Here is a 21,011-nt window from a genome sequence, read left to right on the forward strand (position 1 = left end):
TTTCTCAGACCGCTAATGTATCGCCAGAATTAGGGCTTCTAATTGGCTATGATCCTTGCGAGTGACCGTATTGCCGCCTTATCACATTGGGGGGGATAGAGACCTAGAGACCTCAACTCGTTCGGACCTTCTGCTCAACAGAAATATGATCAGAACTTAAGAATAAAAACATGAAATTTCTCTGCCCCGTTGCCCTTTGTCCCCTCAGTTCCGCCAGCAGGAATCTAAAATACGTTCCTCCTCGGCTTCTTCTCGGCATCATCAGGACAAATTTCTTCCTTGCGTTAGCCACAACTTTGCCAAGACCAGCCATCCTTCCAAAACGAAGCTTGGCCTCAATTATCGCATTAACGCCTATATTATCAGCTAACAAGTTTTCGTCAGGCTTTTACTTCATTTCCGTGAAAAATTACTGATAAAAGGCGATTTCCCGGCGAATGATCAATCAGTCCTAACACTACTTCCGTTTGCTGACCGCCACGCCCTCTGTAAAACAGAAAGCAAGAAAACTTCACCTACTACTCCCAAAGCAACATCTGTTCGTTCAAGTTTTTATCTTCAGCTTATCTTCCTTCTTACCACTTACCCAATCTTATTCTCCCAGAACCAACACCATGAAGTTCACGCAGATAACGGCTCTCACCGCGCTTCTCGCCCCTGTCATTTCTGCTTTACCGGCAGACGGCGTTGCAAAGTGGCAGGTCGAGATGAAGAGTACGCCCTGCCACTGGACGGTCGGCGGCGCCAGCGAGGAGCAGGATCTGTACTTGGACAAGTGCCGTGAACACTGCAAGACGCCCGATGCTGAAGGTGGCCCGTTCGATGGTGGACATTGCACGAATGTCAGAATCTACCAGCAGTACGACAAGACAGTCAAGAAGTTTTCTGGCGACTGCAAATGCTTTAACGGCAGGGCCCCTGCGCCCGGAGCTCCCCAGTTTTACAACTGGGAGACCGGGGCTTATGTCCGAACATCTACCGTCCCTCTGTCCTAGAGTTATCGCACGGAGTGGGCATAATGATCAGGGACTGGAAGACTCTTGATTCTGCTATTTAGTGTCGGAAGAAGGCGAGGTATTTATTCAGCTGATCTCGCGAAGGAGAGATCAAAAGTGGGCATAAGAGTGAATAGAGGGACTTTTCGTGGGTAGATTCTCAGATGATCTGATAGTCTGTAATTCATGTGTTGATTGCTCTGGCCCCGGTTCCTGTGACGGTACAAGTGTACGAACAAGGTCGGGTGCGACTTGGGTAAACTTAGCAACGGAGTTGCAGGATATCTTAAGGGCACCATCGACTATGTGCTAGTCTTAGAGGGACCACTGCAGCCGATCCAAGGCTACACTGACGCAGACTTCGCGGCGGACCTGCACACCCGATGTCGCATTCAGGATACGTATGTTGGGTGAAATGCGCGATTGTTAAGCGGTGTCATCGAACCTTCTAGATAACGTCACCTAAGCAGCCTAGGTGGCGACATCGCCACCTCAAGGCAGCCACACGACTATAAGAAGACAGAACTTCTCACATTCATTTTAGATAGACGACAATGAACAAGATTGACTCTTACCTTCTTTTTTTAACCTTTGCGAGACCCGACGATCGACGTCAGGCTTCTTCTACAGCCTCGGCTCCGCAGCCATCAGCTGGACCTCCAAGAGGCAGCCCTGTGTCACGCTCTCATCCACAGAGGCCGAATACGTGGCTCTGACCCAGTCAGCCCAGGAGGCCATCTGGCTGCGTTCCATAACGAAGGACCTAAGCCACCCACAGGCTGGGCCAACAGCCATACACGAGGACAACAAGGGCGCTATAGATCTGGCCAACAACCCTCAGCACCACTCTCGCACTAAGCATATCTCTCTTAAGTGGCACTTCGTCCGAGAGAAGGTTGCAGAAGGGACCGTCAGCCTTATCAAGATCGAAGGCACCAAGCAGCCTGCTGATGGGCTCACCAAGGCCCTGCCACGAGATGCCTTCCTCCGTTTTGTTACGGTATCCACCTCCACATACCTTACGGTATCCACTTCCACATACCGTTACGTATATAGACCGCTTCCTCCTTTTCTTCAGTTCCTCTTCCTCTTCCCTTCTTCCTTAAGAAGTCGATAATTAACTATTCTTCCAAGTCCCTTCTGGTTATCCATATCGGCCTTGATCGTAACACGTTTCCGGGACTCTCTAGGCGTCAAGTCCGATTAGAAGCACCACACTGCTCAGCCTCTAATCGAGTGGGAGTGTCACAGGCTTCTTCGGCCCTCCTTAGGCACTCAAGCCTCTACACACTGACGGAGCTCTGAGGCCACTCCGCGAGATCAATCTGGCCCTCCCTTGGCGAAGAACCTTCTGCAACTTGTCAATACTGGAGTATCATGCACGAAGCCAGATTAGTTTATTGCAGCGAGAGCAACCGCCCTTTGGTCCTTCGATACCCTTCATTTGCACAGCCCAGGTAAGTAACAATTGCTTGTCAACTTCTTCGTCGAACAAGCTTGAATTTGCCATGCCGGAGCCGCAGAATGTATCCGTCGCTGAAAGGTTGACTGGGACTGTCGCCATTGCTCCTCAGTCTCGGCGGCCATGGCATGCTCAGTCCCTCAGTGTTGAGGGTTCCTATCGGCTCCTGTGTTGGGTTCGAGCTGCGTAAACTCCTGAAACATGACCAAATCATCAAAGCTGTTGTTCAAGTTTGCCAGCTCTGCGGCTGCGCGGTCGGTGACAGCAAGGTCGAGGTCAACGACGAAACTTGCGCTAATTTGTTCAGTAGAGGGATGATGAGCTCCTTTCTCATATATCCCGGCCATGAGGACTCTTGCTTCGGAGGATGTGACGACGCTCAGTCGAAGCGCCATGGACAGAAGACTCTTGGCTATGGCGCCTGCAACGGGGAAGGCGCCGAACAGGTCACCATATCCATCTAAGCAGAGCATCAAGTAGCCCCGCCACTGCGGGTCTTCTGTGTCTTGTATAACGGCGTTGGCAATGTACATCAGGGCAACATGCCAGAACGCGGCGTACATTGCACAGGCAAACGTGTAGCGGAACACAAGTGCGAGATGCTTCAGCTGATTCAGAGATGCCGCAAATACAGTAGTCGGAAAAGCGTCAGGCGCTGTGTGGGGGGGCTTGACGAGCGGTTTGAGTTGTTGCATGAACGGCCGGAACAGCTGGAGTATGGAAGTATGGAACCAGATGCTATCGCGAATGTCAGCTTCGTACCCGGCGATGCAGTGTCCTGTATGTACGTACTGGAGGATGATGCAATGGTGAGAGCTTTTGTCACCTCGAGCTAGCATCGTGTCGATCCCAGCAGACCATGCAAGGAGTTTACGGAACGTCTCGTGTGCGTATCCCAAGGAGACACGGCCGAGAATGGGAGCATTTCCCGAAACGTAGTAAACTGTCGTCCACTCGCTGGTGAGCCGCCAGAAGTCGCACATGTTGGGGAACGTCTGTCCCATATAGGAAGGCAATGGCGCTGACTCAGTGGTACTCGCAGTGAAGTGAGCGAGGCGAAATGGCGTGGGCTCACCGGGTGGATGGGCACTCGGTGGATATTTCGCCGCTGGCTCTTCCACTTGAAATAAGAGGGACCGCATACTAAATGCATGTTACTAGGTGGGCGTTGAATACTTGGGCCTCGAAGCATTACATCACCCAGTTGAAGACGCCCCATGCCGTGTGTGACCTCGCCCTTGCTAAAGTATCCGACTCTTTCCCGTGGATAGGGGAGCGCGCGAAGAGGGCGGAGTCTGGGAGACCAAAAAGGCCCATTCGTTTGGCCATCTGGGTTCCCAGGCTATAATAAGGGTTACCAGCATCGCGGCCTTTATAAATAGCCACAAGGCCGAGAAGCTGCGCGGCGGCAACAGTGGGTAGCGAATCAGAAGCTTGATCGAGTTGCCACAAGTCGTCTGCCTCTGCAAAGAATGCTTCGCCCAACTGAGCTGCCTCAGGGTTAAACGTGCAGTAGGCGAGCTGATCATGTGCCGTTAGAGATCCGCAGCCACGCTACGATGGAGGTCTGTCCGAACTTACACAAGCCCATGAGAGGACAGCAGAAACAAGAAGTGGGGAGCAGTAGCGGATTCGGATGCTGACCAAGTCGGCCAAGAACAAGTCCGCATCAAAAAAACCGAGCGTCGGATGGTCTGTCTCTAGGTAGAGCGAGATCACTGCGGCGGCTCGCTCGCTCGTGACTACAACCTGGCTCCAGGAGCTGATATCCAATAGCTCCAACCGGGTATCGCAAAGTATCGTGCGTGATGCTGGAGCAGATCGCTGGCCCTGGCCCTGCCCGCGTGCCGAGCGTTGGTGAGGGCCGGAAGTCGACAAGGACGCGGTAGCCGCTAGGTCCGAACTGCGTAAAAGCATCAACGTCACGAGCTTCGAGCAAGCAAGACAGATACAGTACGTCTGTCTGCCTAGATGGGCCTCAATACTCGTACCTGAGCTCATCGGCGAGGGTGCTGGCGACGGCACACGTGAGCAAGGATGTGGCACCTACGCCAGCGGCATCCAAGGGTGCCAGCGTGGGGTAGGCGACGGGGTGGCGGATCATCAACTCGAACTCCAGGCCGCCTTGTGTCGGGAGACGGGCCAGCACTTGACGCGGCAGGGCCTCGACAAAGGGTCTGTTCCTGTCAGAGGGCAACAGGGCTGCGAGATCCGCCGTGGTGCGACGCAGCTTTCTGAGGATATCCAAGGCCCAGCCCTCGGGCACTGTTCTCAGGACGTTAATTAGCCCGGACAACCTGGTATGGTCTTCCCGCAGGGCCTCAAGCTCGCGCTTCTTGAGCATCGAAGGCGTCTCCGGGATTGCGGACATATAGGTGCAAGTCTTGCCTCGCGCAGCGCACGCCGCGCAGGCAGGGCGGACGCCGTCACACTGCAAGCAAAAAGTCAGCATCCACCGGATCCCCAATGATACGACGGTGGCGATATGACATACGGCCGACTTTTTGGCCCGACAACTGTTGCAGGCCATGACCGTCGAAGAGCGCTTGCGCTTGGTCGGCTCGGCCTGGGCCGAACCCCCGGCGGCCGCTGTCCCCGGGGAGTTGGGCACAGGCAGGATGTGTCGATACCTTTTTTGCATGGCCGCATGCCTCTGTTATCGATGCGCCTCGCCAGGTGAGGTAAGAGGTGACCAGCTTGGTAACACAAGATTGCGTCTATTGGTTTGCAGTGGCAGACCCGGGCCGTCCAGGCGTACAGCGCGCAGCCACAACCTTGAAAACACACCCACCATCCAGGCTGCAGCTTTGGCCGCCAAAGCCTTGAAAGGGTGCGTGCCTTGTCGGTCTGGTTGGATTGCGTAACCGAGCGTGGCGCTTGAGTTTCTTCTGGTACCGACTTTTGTCACCTCGATGATGGAGAGAGCCTAGAGTGTCGTCAGTGATCGTGGCTGCCCTGCTCATCAAAGGCGGCCAATCAGAGTGAGCGGATCTAACGGAAGCCAACTCCGCCTCGTCCAGCCAATCAACGCGCACCCTACCACACAGTGCCTTAAGGACCACCGGCTCGCCGTACTCCCCGTCTCGCGACTCTGGTTTACCTCTCCAGCCCACGGAGAACCCAACTGACCAAGTCTCTCGGTGCGGGTACCGCGTGTCCAGAGTGCCGTGTCGTCGGCCTTGCAGAGCTGCTTGTTCCTTGCTCGCTAACCTCCTGCAAGCAAGGCTAGTTCCCATCGTTAGCCAAAGTTCCCCCAGTCGAGGATACGGGCAGTAGTACCCAACTGCAACATTTGCCCGCATTTGCGTCGCTGATCCTTGCTCACTTTTGGATGGCAAGCCGCCTCCTTTTTGGCACAGAAGCCTCGACATTGCAAACCATAGGTTGTTATACCGCTGCCTCATAGTGAGCATGCTCTCAGATCCGCGCCGTCATTTGGCCAGCTTCATCTTCAGCCAGTACCTGATCGCTAACGTTGCACTAGGGCAGATGCGACTGTCGCCTGCCATGGCTTTCCGCGACAGAACAATCGAGCTTTTTGCTCCAATCGCCAGTGGAAAACGAGAGCAGCCTGAACAAACCTTTCTAGGATGTCTGCGACGGGTTCACGGTCGAATCCAACTAGTTGGAAGCACTCGCCGTCAACATAAACGGGCCTTGTCGTCCGTCATAGTTAGCAAATGCTTGCTGTAGAGATTATTCGACCTTACGACTCTCCGAGCACGACGGTCGACGGACGACGGGGTTGCGCGGCCTGTTCGACTCACTGCACAAACCGGCAACGATAGACCAAGCGGCCAGCAGCGACGGTCGACACTGTGACACCTCGCAATTAGCTCATGGTCAACGCTGGGCAAACTGATGAGAGCTGACGCCTGCCCAGGCCAGAGCTGATATGTCCTGGACCTAGGAAAGCATCACTACTGAGCATGGCTTAGTCCGCGGTTGTCCCGGTGTCCGTCCGAAATATAGGGGGGAAAACATGGGCAGAGACGGATGTGCGTACTTGCGACGATTCCAGCAACATGTTGCTACGAGGCAAGCCAGCTCATATTGCCGGACTGCGAGCTGACGTGCCCATCTGCTCTGGTAGCCTTTTCTTTGAGCGCGGCACTCGGCTATCGTGGCCAGAGGCTCATGGCCGTGGCATTTTCGAGCTGGCGACGTCCTCAACTTGCATCCCACTCCGACAGCTGGGTATGCATATCATATTTCGACCCGCGAGCTGCCGCAGCGTGAGGTTCGTCCGGTATCGACAACTAAGAGCCAGCGAAAGCTCCGCACACGCCGTTGTTGTCCTTTGCTTGGTGTCACGCACCAGCAACCGGGAGAGTCGGCGCAAGGACGGGACTATAACAGACATCTACCAGCCAGCAGGCTGTGTTGCAAAACCTCCCCGAAGTTATGTTCAGGGAGAGCGCGAGTTTGGCAACATGGCGACGATCCAAGTGGTGGTTCTGCGGAACGGACCAATACGCGTCCGGCAGCGCACCTCTCGTGCCCCACCGAGCAAATGAAAGCCCGCAGTGCTTCAAGTTCACAACGAAGTACCGGATGAAACGCTCCGGCCATCGCGAGGGCGGCGGGCAGACCCAAGCTGGTGTTTAGCCACTGGAACGCCTGTGGCGTCAGGGTGGTCTGAGGCTTGGGCCTCGCGCCAAGCTGTCGCGACCTCGCCGCACATTGTCAGCCTCGCTAGCTGTGGCCAGTTGTCTTTGCGCGATGCGAAATCCGGCGAGCCGGAGCGCACGGCAGGTCGGCGACAAGGTTGACAGTCTTGGAGGTGTTCCGCTTCTTAGAGCATAGGGCACGAAACTGCAAGGCTACCGCTGATGGCCGGCACAGAGCTGCTGTGAACTGCTGCAGCGCAAACCACCGACAACCAGCTTCGGCTGATGGGGCATATTTTTTCCGCCATTTGCCAGCCCCGCGCGTCCAGGCCGCTGGTGGTGTTCTCCGAGACGTCATCTGGAGATAGTGCAGTGCACCTTGTGGGCGGCAGAGCCACGATGCGACGGCCATGACGTCTCGGTTCCGCCCCTTGTTGCCAGCGCCATCCTATCGGGAACCTAGAAATCCTGCGGTTTCTACAGAGCCGCCGAAACGCCGCTCCGCGGTTCCGGTCGCATGCTCGGCGTGCCAGAAAGCCAAGTCAAAGGTTGAATGCCACTCCAGCCCTTTCCCGGCCGCAAGTTATGTTAAGACGTACAATGCTAGTGCAACGGTGATCGACCCGTCTGCTCCCGGTGCGACAGCAAAGGTCTAGTTTGCGAGTACGATATCGAGCCCAACCAAACCCGTGCGGCGTCCAGGAGAGAGGGCGAGGAGCAGATCCGCGAGCTCTATGGCCATCTGCAGTCGAGGCCGTGGGAGGAGGCGATCGAGATACTAAGGCGCATAAGAGAAACATCTGATCCGCTGGAAGTTGCCCGCTTGGTCCGGGCCGGCGATTTACTCCTCAGCAGGCCCGTGCGTGGGGACGGTAGTGCTGCCGTCGCTGGGCCACACGAAGTCACTGCTCCGTATCCCGGGAGTGCAGTGCCTTGCGTAGCCAGCTCCTGGACGGCTATTGCCGACAGAGACACCGTACGGAGTCTCGTTGATATCTTCTTTGAGAGGGACCAGTGGTTCCTCATGCCCTTTATCGATCGGGATGTTTTTCTGAGGGACATGCAGGAACCGCCTGAGCGACCACAACACAGACCCTTCTGCTCTGCGCTACTCGTCAACGCCATATGTGCCCTTGCTGCGGTAACTTGTGCTGCCTGTCACCATGTTAGAGGGCATGCTAACAACTGCCAATCAGGGCCATGGCGCAATGTCCACGGAAAGAGACCGTTCTTCTGGGAGTGGCCTTGGCGACTCGTTCTTCACCGAGGCAAAACGACTTGTCAACTTTGAGAACGGGCGGCCTTCGATCCCTGCGGTGCAAGCCCTCCTCATCATGTTTTCGTACTCGTGTCGCATGGGACGAGATCGCGTCGGTAACATATTTCGCGCCTCAGGGTACGAGATGATGGAGCGAATGATGCCTAGAATAAAAGCTGTGCTGTCAAACAGCGACTATCCGGCTCGGTCCCGCCGAGCCATTTCGCGAGCCATTTGGGGTGTTTTCTGCTTTGACAGGTCTGCTTGAAACCCACTACCTGCTCGCTTGTCGCGTCGCATTCTAGAGCTGACTGTGGCGAAGTATTTGTTCAACCGCCTATCTACGTCCGTCGCTGTTTTCAACCCCTGACTTGCCTCTGACGATCGCTGCTTCTGAGCAACTGCAACATGTCGAAATAGGAGATGTTGCGAGTGGGCCATCCTCTACACCCTTCGCTCATGGGCGCAAAGATTTCCTGCCGATGAAACACGCCTGTGACTTATCGGATGTGCTCAACAAGGTTTTCAGTCAAGCGAGGCTACTTAGCGGTAACGAGAAAGTCGACACCTCAATCTCGCGACTTGCTCAACTCTACCAAGGCCTGCAGGAGCTAACATCCAGCTACCCTGAGGAGGACGGATACGAGGGAATGCATGAGCGCGAGCACTGCCACCTATGGTAAGTGGGTTCCGTGTTTTAGCTGGTTGCGTATAGCGAGTTGAGACGATCCAGGGCCTATCACCATTTAGTCGCGGCTCACATAACCCGACTGATTCGACGCGTGAAGGCGCATCCGCTTCCGTGGGAAAGCCCTACAGACATTTGCATACGCCACTGTCAGGGCATCATCAAGCATGTTCAACGACATTTTGCGCGGTACCCTTCCGATCGTCAAGGCTCCCTGGCCGCTCTTTACTTCGCTTACACGTGTACCATCATGCTGATCGACCTCCTGGATGGCAACTCCCCTGCAGTGGTAGAGACATTTTCTCGTAGCTGCCAAATAATACACGAGGCGACGGACTTTCCGCTCTCGGGCCTCCTGCTCGAGGGACTCGCTGCCGTGGCAAACCACATGGGCGTGCAGCTACCCCCTGATGTTGCGCCGTTCTTGGACGACATCGAGGTCGTACGACCGAAGCTGGAAGGCGCGCCACTCGGATTTGTCGTGCCCTTCCGTGGACGGACACTGGTGGACGACGAGATGTGGTTTTGGGATACTGAAACGGCAGGAATTGAGCTGGGCGACTTGCTGGGACTCCATAGAAGAAGCGGCACTGCGTGACTCTTAATGCCTCCAAGCCTTTGTCAAGGAGCCGATGAGAGGCTTGCTGAGCGCACGATGCGATGATCGATGGAATGAGCTGATCGCTTGGTCGGCGGAAACGGATCGATGGCAGTCAAGGGCATCCGTCGATCCCACTGCAGTGTCCGCGTTATGGACTGATGAATGTATGCACTCCATATACGCAGCGACCTGGTGTCGGCTCAAGACGCTTGAATTAACAGCCTTGGGCCTCGACTAAACCTTACAATGCCCAACGAGACGCCACGCAATGTCATCAAGGGATTGAATAATACAGTGACCTTCCAGAAACCATGTTGCCCGTCTTCATGTTGGCTAGGTAACCCTGTGCCCAGGCGTACGACATGCATTCGTAGGCAGAGCAAAGAACTGATGTCAAATACGAACGCGGCTTCTGAACCAAACAAACTATGACAACGTTCTCAATGTTCGCACGTACGATGATGGCTTTGTGACTAAATTGCGGGGCTCACACCTCGCACCGCGACAGTCGCCCGTACTGGCAGTGACAAATCCCACTGCAGCCCTCTCCAACCACCATTTGACTAGCCAAATTTTCCGGCTTTGCTCATTAATCGCCCCGTTCCCCAACCAAAGTATATTTTAGGGAACTGCATAGCGCTGCAAAGGGCGCCGAGGCCCATGCATGTAGCGGAGGCAGAACGGATGGTCTTTCGGATCGCAGATCCTCGATCTGTTCTGGGACCTCAATAACTTCAAATGCTACCGTCGGCCGTGGTCTGTCCAGTCTAGTTTTGAACGGCTGACTACGGCTCGATGCGTGCATGCGGCAAGTCATCAGGTATGCCCGATGCCCGACGGAGCATGTCCGCGGCAGCAGTGGCAACGGGATACAGCGCGCCCATCTCTTCCAGCAGAAGTCGTGCGTGCAAGACGGCAGGCATGTTCATGTGCGTCGGCGCCCGCATCTCTTGTTGTTTCTGGTGCCGTTGCCGCTCTAGCAATAAGGCGGATAAGGAGGATGCGAGCCGGTGGCCGTTATCGACGTCCATGTTGTCGCCATCTGATTCTATCTTGACCACAGCTTCCTGGAACTCAACCGCCAAGGGCGAGGCATCCGAGAGGACGCCGTTACTGTCAAGGTTCGCCACAGGCACGGTCACTGTGATACTGTGGCCGGCCTCTTCGATGGCGACGCTCAGCAGGCCCGAAGCGTAGACAAAGTACGGCACCAGCGGGGACGCGCGCCACAAGCCGTAAAGGTTGGCGTACGACTGCGTCAGCGCGAGAATGGACTGCGCGGCCTGCAGGCAGATCTCACGGGGATAGACGTTGATGGCCTCGAGGCCAAAGCTATTGAAGCGCCGGAACAGGGAGAGTAGACAGAACTGATAGTAAATACTGCGGAACGTCAGATTCCGACCTAAAGCCTAAAGCGAGAGAGCGGACAGAGAAAATAGTAGTTCGCCCTAAAGACTTACTGGATAAAGAGTATGAAGGGCGAATTGCTCGCGTCCGGCTTGAGTAGCGCGAAAAAGTTCTCATACCAATTTAAACACTGGCGATAGACAGACACGACCTGCTCGCCACTAGCACTATCCTGTAAGGCGAGCAGCTTATACACCCACTCGGTGAGTTGGAAGATCCTGGCTGGGATAATCTGCAGACTGCTGAGCTGCAATCTATGTCCGTCGGCGACTGACTCGGCGTTCTGAGGTGGGCTCGTACGCCACCATGCCTCATGTTCCAATGCGGTGCCGAACTCACAGTTCAACCGAAGCGCCTTGCTCTTTGAGGGAGCTTCAATGTCGTCTGGCCCTGCGGTGCGTGGCGGCTGGTCGAGGGTGACGCCATCGTCTTGCAGCATCGCGGCGTGCGGACTAGGGCGTTGCGCCGTCGTGATCTTCAGTATCCTACGATCTAATTAGTCTAGAGCTAGCCACGAGGCGGAAGGTCATACCTAACGAGCGATATGGCACCGCAATACGTCGTTGCGCGCACTTTTTCATACTCTCCATGGTCGTCCGCAACAACGGGCGCTTGTAAGCACAAGTCTGTCGCGGCGGCGGCAAATGCCTCGGCCAGCTCCCGTGACTCGGACTCCCGCCCGGAGCTGACCTGATAGAGGGCCATTATGCCCAGGGCCTGCACGTCCGGGAGGCTAGTTTGTTTTTGCTCATTACTCCTGAGGAGAGTCTCGGCCTCGTTCCAAAAGGCCTGGCTATCTGTCCAATCCTGCGCCGTTACTGATGGCGGTGAAGAAGGCGACGCGACGCTTGAACCCGCCGCTAGACGTGAGTCCCGCCGGTGATAGTGGAGGTGATGCTGATGCTGCTGCTCGTTCACGATGCGCGTCGCCAACGCAAGCAGCGCGTTGACGAGTGCCGAGGAGCAATACCGGCCGGTACCTGCTGCAAAGTCCCGCAGGAAGGGATCCTTGCAGAGAAGGCAGAGCGGCAGGTAGTCCCATGTAAGGAGCAACCCCAGGCTCTTGAGCACGAGCGCGGCCGTCCACCCGGTGCGCGTCCAGACGTCTATGCGCTGCGCCAATGACCTTGGCTCGCGGGTGGCGGCAGCGGCAGCGACGCCAGACGAAGCAAGCGAGGGTACCGAAGAGGGCGAGCTGGGTATGGAAAGGAGTGTCGTAACGGCGTCACCATCAGATTGCGCGTCGGCTGAGGAGTTCCAGTCGCTGTTCAGCCGGGCAGATGCGCCGATGTTTCCAAGTAAAGAGTTTGCGACATGGAGTGGGCCGTGGCAATGGGGACAGGTCATGGGGAAACGCTCGGCGCCAGAAACCCCAGGTGAGGGGGCTGACTCTGAGTAGCGACGCGGCGACGAGGTGACGCTAGCAGTATTGGACTTGTCGGTTAGTTTTTGGAAGATGTCCTGACGGGTGATCGTGCCGTCCTTCAGCCCCTCGGCCACCATGTGGTAAGTGTCGGCATCATCTCTGGAGGACATGGCGTCCAGCAGTGCGCCTTTCTGCTCAATTGCGCGCCGCAGCCGCTCGATTTCGGCGTACAGCGCACCCTTGGACACCCGACCGGACTTGTGATAAAAACAGTCATGGCCGGCCCTTTGGCATCGTTCGCACGGATCCTCGCCATCACACTACGTTGGACACCGGTCAGCACAAAAGCACACCGCGGGAAATTACCTACGCAGCGTGAAGGAGTTAGGGACTGGAGCCTGCCTGCCGCAGGGTTCCTCAAGATACTGGGATCCTGCAGTGCGTCAGGCGAACATGGGCACAGACTCTGTTCTGCTTGCCACCAAATCCAAACGCATCAGCACTCACCTTGGCCCGCTTCCTCCGGCAGCGCTGGCAGGCCATGCGCACCTGGTGCCGTCGCGGCATGACACTCTGCAGTTGTCTCTCTGTCGTGTGCCTGGGATGGTATCCGAGGGTTTGCTGAGCGCCGCTGATCTGGTCGGGTGGGGCAATCCGAGAATCAGCGACCAGGCGGGCCAATCGTATCTGCGGATATCCACCCCACCCGAACGGCGCGCGCCGTGGATATACGCAGATATCGGTGCCCCCCGCTGATTGCGTCGCTGATTCGATGGAGAAGCCGCTATTCACGTTCGCTACGGCGCCCTGTCCACTGGAATTTTAGCGGGCGACCCGACCAGGCGGTGCGCATCGTGATCGCTAGATAGGCATCTCTCGTCGCCGCGCGCCACCCCGCTCCAACCCGGACTGGTGGTCACTCGCAGGCTTGCCTTGGTCTTCCCCGTCACGATATATCCCATGGCCCGGACGCCAAATCGACGGAAGGCGAAGACAAAGCGGGGCCCAAGCCGAAGCTCGCAGGAGCAGCGGCCGGGGCAGGGGCAGGGGCAGGGAGTCGCGCAAAGCCGTCGAGCGTACGAGTGGACCAACGCATCCGGCAGAACGCGATAAACGACGCGGAGCTACGCGCCAATGCGCAGACGATCCTCTCTGCGATCCACGAGTCTCGGCCAAGGAATACGACCTCGGCGTACGCACCGAAGCAAGAGGAATTCGAGCAATTCTGCCGCCACAAACAGTACTGTGACGGCGCTACGGTCACAGAGGAGAAGCTCCTCCTCTTCCTCGTCGAGGAGGTGGCCGGTCGGCCCTTGAAGGTCAGGAGCCGCAAGGCCGCCACTGATACTCCGCAGGACGAGACCCGCCTGGCCTGGCGGTCGGTCCGAACTTATGTCACCGCAATCACGGATCTTTACCGGACGCAGAAGGCCCTCGGAATGAATACGCACCCGTCGCCGCGCGAGGACAACGTACGAGAGTACCTCAAGTCCCTACAGCGCCGGGACGCCCAACGAGACAGGGAGAACTATGCCGATAAAGGCCGCGATACTCTGCTCGATGGTTACTCGGAGTCCGAGTTCGAACGAGTATGCCACGAGCTGTGGGCCCACAGCGGCACATCGCCCGAGTGTCATTTTCGGACCCTCGTGGATCTCCTCTTTGGCCATTATCTTCTCACCCGTGGCAGCGATCGTCGGGCTGCAGAGATCTCAGACCTATTCACCTTTGAGTTTGCCGGGGAGGGCTCGACCCGGTGCATGCCGCTCATCTTTACGACACGAGCCGGCAAGCAGAACCAGCACGGCCGCCTCGAGACCGCCGGCGCGTATCGGAATAGGAACCCGCTAATCTGCATCTTGGGTGGCCTCTCGTTCTACCTCTTGTATCGTTGGGATCTCGGTAGTGAGCCGTTTCCCGATTTCAGCAGGCGGTCCTCGTGGTACGGCATCCGGCTAATCAAGGGTAACGGCACCGGCCGGACGGCGGCTTTCTCGTACAACTCACAGCGCGAGTGGGTTGTCAAGGCCTTCGCCTACGCCGGCGTCACGTCGCAGAAGAAGACGCATGTCGGCCGCAGCTCGGGGGCGAGGACGGCTGAACTAAAGGGGATTAGCGAAGACCAGATCCGTCGCGCGGGTCGTTGGAACCAGGAGCAGATGGTCGGCTGTTACCTGAACTCGTTGCCTCGCAAGTTCATGCGTACGATGGCCGGGCACCCGCCGCAGGCCGGATGCTTCGAGATACGCCGTGCCGGCGTGACGCCGCCGGAGGTCCTGCTCGATGATCTGGCCCGAGCTGGACCGTTGGCGAGGCCGGTTCGGTCCCGGTACCGAGCAGGAGAACGACCTGGCAGCGATGGGTTCGACGAACCTCATCTTCTATTTACGGGAGGTTGTCTTGCAGGATTCCGTTGTCCTGATGAAGAAATACCCCGGCAGCCCCGTTTGGAACCACCCGGTCTTCCGGCATCCGGCCTACGCCCCGTTCGCGCACCAGCTATCGGACTTCATCCTTGAAGAGGAGCGTCCAAGCCAGCTTGCAGTCCTAGTCCAGGCGATGCCGGTCCTCGCGGACTATCTTAAATCCATCGACGCGCGGAACGAAGCAAGGACGATCCAGCTTAAAACAGAGCTAAGCGAGCAGCTTCGAGCCACCGAAGAACGTCTTGCGGTAGCCCAGTCGTCCCTTTTTAGAATGGTTTCAACTTCCGTTACGGCCGCGACGACCACCACTGCCACCACGGCCCCGGCCGTGGTTGATGTCGTTGGGCAGGGAGGACGAGGAGATGGAAGCCGATTCGTCTCGGCTCAGTCGAGCATTGTTGATAGCCGTGCCACGAGCCCGACGGCGACAGATACGATCACGGTTAAGACAGAGCCACCGCCACGGTATCAGATGTGCCGAGCAGTAAAAATGGTCGAGGCGCTCTGGAGCGAGTGGACGGTTGGCCTTCGAGGCGGGCAAGCCATTGCCGACCTCGACGGTAGATGGGGAAGCCGGTGGCGCGCCGGGCGACAAAATGAATTGCAGTGGTATTCGTTACGGCTCGAGGTTATAAGGGAGATTCGCAAGGTGGCGAAGGCCCACAGGTGTAGCGAGGAGGCCGCGATGCACATTGTCAACTTACAACAGCAGCAAACCGGCTGCTCGCTGGACTTATTTTGCAAACAGCCCGAGCCAACAGAAAGGCAAAAGTTGTACAACTAAAGAGGTAGAAATACACTATTTTTGTTTCCCCTTCCCCTCGTAATTTGACGAGCTCGTCGAGCCTTGAGAGCCCTTCAAGACGCGGCGTTCCGGGCGGCGGTCGGCCGTCCGGCCGACCGTGGACAAGGGTGGATATTGGAAGCCGCTGAGGGCACGGACGCTAAACTGCGGTGTTGTGGCGCTCAGCCGCTGAATCAGCCACCAAAACCCCGCTGTGGATATCCTACTGATATTGTCGAAATAGTTACCAAGACGGTCCGTATCAGCCAAAGAAAGCAAGAAAGGGGTAGGGGTCTGAAGGATGTGGAACGTCATCCTTCTGACGGGTGTTTTGGGGGCGATTGAGCCGATTGAGTGAATGGCTTCGCCGTTGCCGAATTTGATGGTAGCCTGGCCGGATGTGGGGCTGTCTAGGGCTACAGGGGGGTCTTCTCGTTGTAAAGCAATGTACTGAGAGTGACCGGCTGTAGAGACTTTTGTTGCACCTGTGTCAATCATGATGCCTTAAAATTTGTCCTTGGAGTAGCGATCTTCAATGAAAAATTGGTAGGCGGGAACAGTGTTCTGATCTGTACGACGAACGTCTTCTCCAGTGATCAAATGGTTAAACGCTTGCTGACAGAGCATTTGGCTTGCTTGCCACTGTTTGGCAGCGCTCCTAATAGTGTGGACCATTAAGAGGACTATTAGTGCACACTGTGGTTTACACTATTAGTGCCGCACTATTAGTGTAGTGTGCGTTTCTCACACCACACTGGTGGTTCAGTGTAGCTTGCCCAAACTGAACGGGTAGTTCAGTGCAAGGGTCCAGACTAATAGTTGCACTATTAGTGCGCCCCATGATTACCAGCAACCCGGATTTTACTACCTTGAAATAGGGTTTCGGATTGATTTCAACGAAAAACATGTATAACCTGTAAGACGAAGTGCGTATTATCCAAGTGGCGGAACCCCGGTCGGGAGTTATGATATACCCGTTATGTCACCGTATAAAGGCGGGTGCCAGGTAGCCTCTAACCTATCTGTCATCTCTAGGGTAGGAGGCAGGCTGGCTCGTCAATATTTATGCGAAGCAGTTGAGATGCCAATACATTCGCTTCTTTCCGTTGTAATTAAGCATACTGGTAAGCGTCTAAACACAAGCTTTGCTAAGAGCTTCCGCCTGTTATTGACTTTATTATGCTATCAAAACATGTTGCTAAGTTATCGTTTCTGGTCGAGAAAACCCATTATACCGGATGTTGCCCTGCCAATTTGTTCAAGTTTGTCAGTCGGGTTACAGTCCAAAGCGCAGATTGAGCCTCGGCCACACTTCTACGGCCCCAGCTACACCAATCATTAGCTTCATAGGTCGATGCACCGCAAGCCTTCTGATGCTCTTCTCGTCGAGGCTCAACTGAGGATCTCCACCGCCGTTGCGTACGCAAATTGGATGCCGACGTTAGGAACACTGGGGCGTGTCGCTTGGCTGGCACGAGATGAGCGCGAGACGAGCGCGAAGCGAGCACGTACGGAACAATTCGCGACGATGTAAAGTTTCGTCGTGCGCCGACGCTAAAGGGATATGACCGATCATTGGCCGGCAAACTCAAATTAATTGGATTCTGTGGTCCAAACCAAATCACTAGGACTTCCTAGGGTGGTCAAAAGAGGAAGTTGTCCACCACAGAATGATCTGACCGGAGCTGCCACAAACAATCCGGTTTATCCCACCAATCCTGCTCTCCGCCAGATTCCCATGATCGCCACTCTTATGGTCTAGTGCATTCCCTAGAGGATCATGTCCTCCATCGTGGATCACCCGAGGCTGGCACCTATATAGATGATTTTGACCTTTTTAGTGGGACAGCGGCGTTCCCGTCACCGGCACCATCCTCTTCGCCTGTCCTTAGCGTCTACCGCCGAAAGACGTCTCCTATTTGGCAGTATTGTCGAAGAGAAGAAGGTAGGAGTATTCCGGCAGCTTGGGTTGATTCCAATGGAACGAAATGGTGGCATTGCCAGCCCTGCTTCGACAAGAAAAGAGCGAAGAAATACAATTACTGTGGTGGGTCGTCCGCCATCGTCAATCATTTGCGAAAGGAGCACAATATCATTATTTCTGGGCGGCAGGAGACCAGGCGGGAAGTGACGCAAAGTCGCCTCGGAGACATCACCGCATTCCTGGCCAATGGAACTTTGGTCTCCACCAAGAAACGCAAGGCGACCGCAGAGGTAGATGCCCTAGACCAAGCGACTCTCCGCGAACTGTACTGCCGTTATACAGTAGCCTGCAGCCTCTCATTTGCTCATGTTGAGCAGCCGGCCTTTCGCGACTTTATCCGGTATATCCGTCCGGCCGCCGATGATCTCCTCCCGAGGTCCGGCGACACGGTTAAAAATGACTTACAATGGGGCTACGACAACAAAAAGGAGTTTGTAAAGCGAGCTCTGCAGAATGCTCTCTCGTCAATCCACATTGTTCCAGACAATTGGACATCGCCGAATTGTTTGGGCGTAATAGGGTTTACAGTTCAATTCGTTACCGAAGATCATGGTCTGCAGTCCCTGGTGGTGAGGATAAAAGAATTGGAAGGACAGCACAGCGGCGAGAACATGGCAGAAGCCATCATGGAGTTCATACGAGAATATGGAATAGCGACAAAAGTTGGATACTTTATGATGGATAATGCCACCAACATGAATACCATGATCGACAAAGTCTCCGACGACTTGGAGCACGAGTTCGAAGTTTTCTACGATCCTCTTCCTCACCGACTTCGCTGTTTCGGCCACATCATTAACCTGGCCGTGATGGAGTTCCTCATAGGAAAGCGACCACCCACAGCAGATTCCTACCACGGACCGTCCGACGACGAAGTTAAGCAATGGAGAAAGCGAGGGGCGATAGGCAAATTGCATAATATCGTGGTCTACATCACCTGGACTCCCAGCGACTTCAGACATTCACTGGTCTCACTGACGGTCTACGGCTACGGCGCGACAATGACACTCGTTGGAATTCGTGGCATAGCATGGTTGAGTGGGCCCTTAGAACAAAAGTCCGTCAAGGCATCACCATATTTTGTGCTCAAGAGCCTGCCCTGCAAGACGATGCTCTGACTTCCTCTGACTGGTTACTCTGGCTGAAATTCACAAATTTCTCGAACCTTTTCACGACGCTACAATGGCCAACGAAGGCACCGGCAATTCCATCTCTGACGTTCTGCCAACCATGGACTATCTCTTGCATCACATTGAAGCGGCCAAGGAGGCCACTACCATCCCCCACTTGGCTACAATGATGGAGACGACATGGGCCAAATTAGCCGACTACTACGAATTGACGGAAGATTCGCCAGTCTATTCAGCAGCGACGGTATTAAATCCTTCCCTCAAGTGGGCATATATGGAGAAGACTTGGGACGACAAGAATGAATGGATTGAGAGAGCTAAAGCTCGGGTAGGGAGCTCTGGAGGAGGCATACAAATCTACCACTCCTGCCCTGTTCTTCGACCAGCTTCCGCACAAGAGCCAAGTGCAAGACGACCAAATGGGTACAAAATGTGGATGAAAGAGCAAAGGCTACGATTTTCAACATGGATGACGACGAGTACGAAGTGTATTGCCGCGAGCCTGTGGTGATGGTATCGGATCCGTTGAAATGGTGGTTAGAGTCAGCGCAGCGGCGACGGTTCCCTAACTTATCTTTGATGGCCATTGACCTTCTATCGATTGCGCCTATGTCTACTGAGACAGAGCGGCTCTTCTCCAAAGCCAAACTTTCGGTAACCGACCAGCGAGGATCTATGAACATTGAAACTTTAAATCTCTTGGAATGCCTACGATCCTGGGACCGGAGCGCTCTGATACTCCCATCCGAGGTAAGATTTCTGTTTCGTCAGATGAAGATTGTCTAATTATGGATTCCAGTGTCGCTATATCGATCCGGAAGCCACCGGTACCGGGTCTGAGCCTCTGATTCAGGAAAGGGGCGAGGAAAGCTGCAGGTAAGGCAGGCAATTCGGTGAGGGCGCTGGAAAACTTGAAGGCAACCTTGCAGGTGCGACGGGTGCAATGCCAAATGTCAGACTATATGTTCACACTAATAGTGTAGACCACAGTTTGCACTGTAGTTCAGTTTGGCCGTGACGAACAGACTAATAGTTCAGTTTGAACATCTCAGGCACACTGGTAGTGTAGTGCGGCCAAGTCACACGCACTGAATGAGCAGTTTGAGGGGTCCAAACGCACTGGCCACACTATTAGGAGCATTGTCCAAGGCCAGGAGGGGAGAACGACTCTTCGTTCGGATTCGCCACGGGCCCGGCGCGCACTTGGTTAACGATCATAAGCCCCTGATTGCCTTCACCACCGGCTCCGGCATCGCACCCTTGCGGGGTCTTTTGCAGGCCAGGTCCGCCATTGCGGCCGATCGGCCAGCCGCGAGCAAAATGATGGAGTTAAAGATGGGAAAGACGAGCCGAGAGGATTCGATATCCTTGTTCCTTGGCTTCAGGCCCGGCGACGCCGACATCGTTGCCGAGTCCACCCACGAAGCCTTGGCACTGGAGCTGGTGGATATGCTACACTTGACGCCGAGCAACCCGGAAAAGAACCGAGCTCAGGATAAGATATTCAAAGAGGGGGTTGCGAACCAGATACGGAATAAGATTCGAGACGAGGGAGCAAGCGTCTTTGTTTGTGCGTCGAAAGAGGCGGCGGATGACTTTGCGCGGAATCTTGAAGCAATTGTGGGAGTCAAGTCCATCAGAGAGGTTCTGGGCGAGAGATGGGTCGAGGAGGTCTACGTATTCACTGAGGCCTGATAAAAGTCGTGGAACTATAACAGAAACGCAATGTCGTTTACAGCACGAGAACGAGTCCCTTGCTTTAACCTACTCTGTATAAACGTCGTCTCTTCGTCTGCATCTCCGTACTTCCCCGAAGGTGCTACGTATGAATAAAGCTTCTTGCGATGGAGCGCCGGGGACCGATATCAGATGTCAAAGGCAAATTAGACCTTGTGTATGGAGAGGGGAGTTCACGACAAGGACAAGGTCGACTTTAAAGTCATGAAAAGTAGGAAAAGTCTTACTTTGATTGTTCTTAGACAAATTTTGTCCAACACAGCCACTCGCGAAGAAGTCGAGCCTCGGGCTATCCATCTACCCGCCGCCCGAGGAGCCCGGAACATCTGGATACCGTTATCGCTCAGCTCACGATCTGCAGAAGTCCCCTTTGACGTAGGGCAAAGATATTCGCCATCTTTAGTGGTTTATTCACCATCGACTTTATGTACTGCTCCACACCGAAGTCGGTTAAGTTGGTCATTGCTTAGCTTTTCTCGCGTCTCCAGTCAAACCCGGATTCCTGTCTGTTCGGGCGAACACAGTGCGACACCAAGCCTTACTCGACACCAATTGACGCGAGT

At 55.3% G+C, this 21,011-nt stretch overlaps 7 protein-coding genes across 7 annotated transcripts; 5 read left to right on the plus strand and 2 right to left on the minus strand.

The window, feature by feature from the left end:
* Window positions 1-614: 614 nt before the first annotated feature.
* HRG_11133 (uncharacterized protein) lies at window positions 615-995 on the plus strand (the record flags this gene model as incomplete). Its single annotated transcript, XM_044869603.1, has 1 exon — window positions 615-995. One exon carries the CDS (start codon window positions 615-617, stop codon window positions 993-995), a length of 381 nt encoding a protein of 126 aa, XP_044715156.1.
* Window positions 996-2,597: 1,602 nt separating this feature from the next.
* Window positions 2,598-5,098, minus strand: HRG_11134 (fungal zn(2)-Cys(6) binuclear cluster domain-containing protein; the record flags this gene model as incomplete). Its single annotated transcript, XM_044869604.1, has 6 exons — window positions 2,598-3,195; window positions 3,250-3,600; window positions 3,653-3,978; window positions 4,039-4,360; window positions 4,449-4,888; window positions 4,952-5,098. The coding sequence occupies 6 exons, from the start codon at window positions 5,096-5,098 to the stop codon at window positions 2,598-2,600; spliced, it is 2,184 nt and encodes a 727-aa protein (XP_044715157.1).
* A 2,379-nt stretch (window positions 5,099-7,477) lies between these two features.
* Window positions 7,478-9,611, plus strand: HRG_11135 (fungal zn(2)-Cys(6) binuclear cluster domain-containing protein; the record flags this gene model as incomplete). The annotated part of the gene is made up of 5 exons (XM_044869605.1): window positions 7,478-7,615; window positions 7,675-8,208; window positions 8,264-8,463; window positions 8,855-9,004; window positions 9,059-9,611. The coding sequence occupies 5 exons, from the start codon at window positions 7,478-7,480 to the stop codon at window positions 9,609-9,611; spliced, it is 1,575 nt and encodes a 524-aa protein (XP_044715158.1).
* A 788-nt stretch (window positions 9,612-10,399) lies between these two features.
* HRG_11136 (fungal zn(2)-Cys(6) binuclear cluster domain-containing protein) lies at window positions 10,400-12,954 on the minus strand (the record flags this gene model as incomplete). Its single annotated transcript, XM_044869606.1, has 4 exons — window positions 10,400-10,994; window positions 11,075-11,506; window positions 11,554-12,707; window positions 12,895-12,954. The coding sequence occupies 4 exons, from the start codon at window positions 12,952-12,954 to the stop codon at window positions 10,400-10,402; spliced, it is 2,241 nt and encodes a 746-aa protein (XP_044715159.1).
* A 567-nt stretch (window positions 12,955-13,521) lies between these two features.
* Window positions 13,522-15,260, plus strand: HRG_11137 (centromere DNA-binding protein complex CBF3 subunit; the record flags this gene model as incomplete). The annotated part of the gene is made up of 4 exons (XM_044869607.1): window positions 13,522-13,579; window positions 13,654-14,749; window positions 14,829-15,060; window positions 15,219-15,260. 4 exons carry the CDS (start codon window positions 13,522-13,524, stop codon window positions 15,258-15,260), a joined length of 1,428 nt encoding a protein of 475 aa, XP_044715160.1.
* Window positions 15,261-18,192: 2,932 nt separating this feature from the next.
* Window positions 18,193-18,699, plus strand: HRG_11138 (transposase-like protein; the record flags this gene model as incomplete). The annotated part of the gene is made up of 1 exon (XM_044869608.1): window positions 18,193-18,699. The coding sequence occupies one exon, from the start codon at window positions 18,193-18,195 to the stop codon at window positions 18,697-18,699; it is 507 nt and encodes a 168-aa protein (XP_044715161.1).
* A 1,104-nt stretch (window positions 18,700-19,803) lies between these two features.
* Window positions 19,804-20,406, plus strand: HRG_11139 (uncharacterized protein; the record flags this gene model as incomplete). Its single annotated transcript, XM_044869609.1, has 1 exon — window positions 19,804-20,406. One exon carries the CDS (start codon window positions 19,804-19,806, stop codon window positions 20,404-20,406), a length of 603 nt encoding a protein of 200 aa, XP_044715162.1.
* Between the last annotated feature and the right edge of the window lie 605 nt (window positions 20,407-21,011).

Source organism: Hirsutella rhossiliensis, assembly GCF_020360975.1.
Source record: "Hirsutella rhossiliensis strain HR02 chromosome Unknown scaffold00019, whole genome shotgun sequence".
NCBI lineage: Eukaryota > Fungi > Ascomycota > Sordariomycetes > Hypocreales > Ophiocordycipitaceae > Hirsutella > Hirsutella rhossiliensis.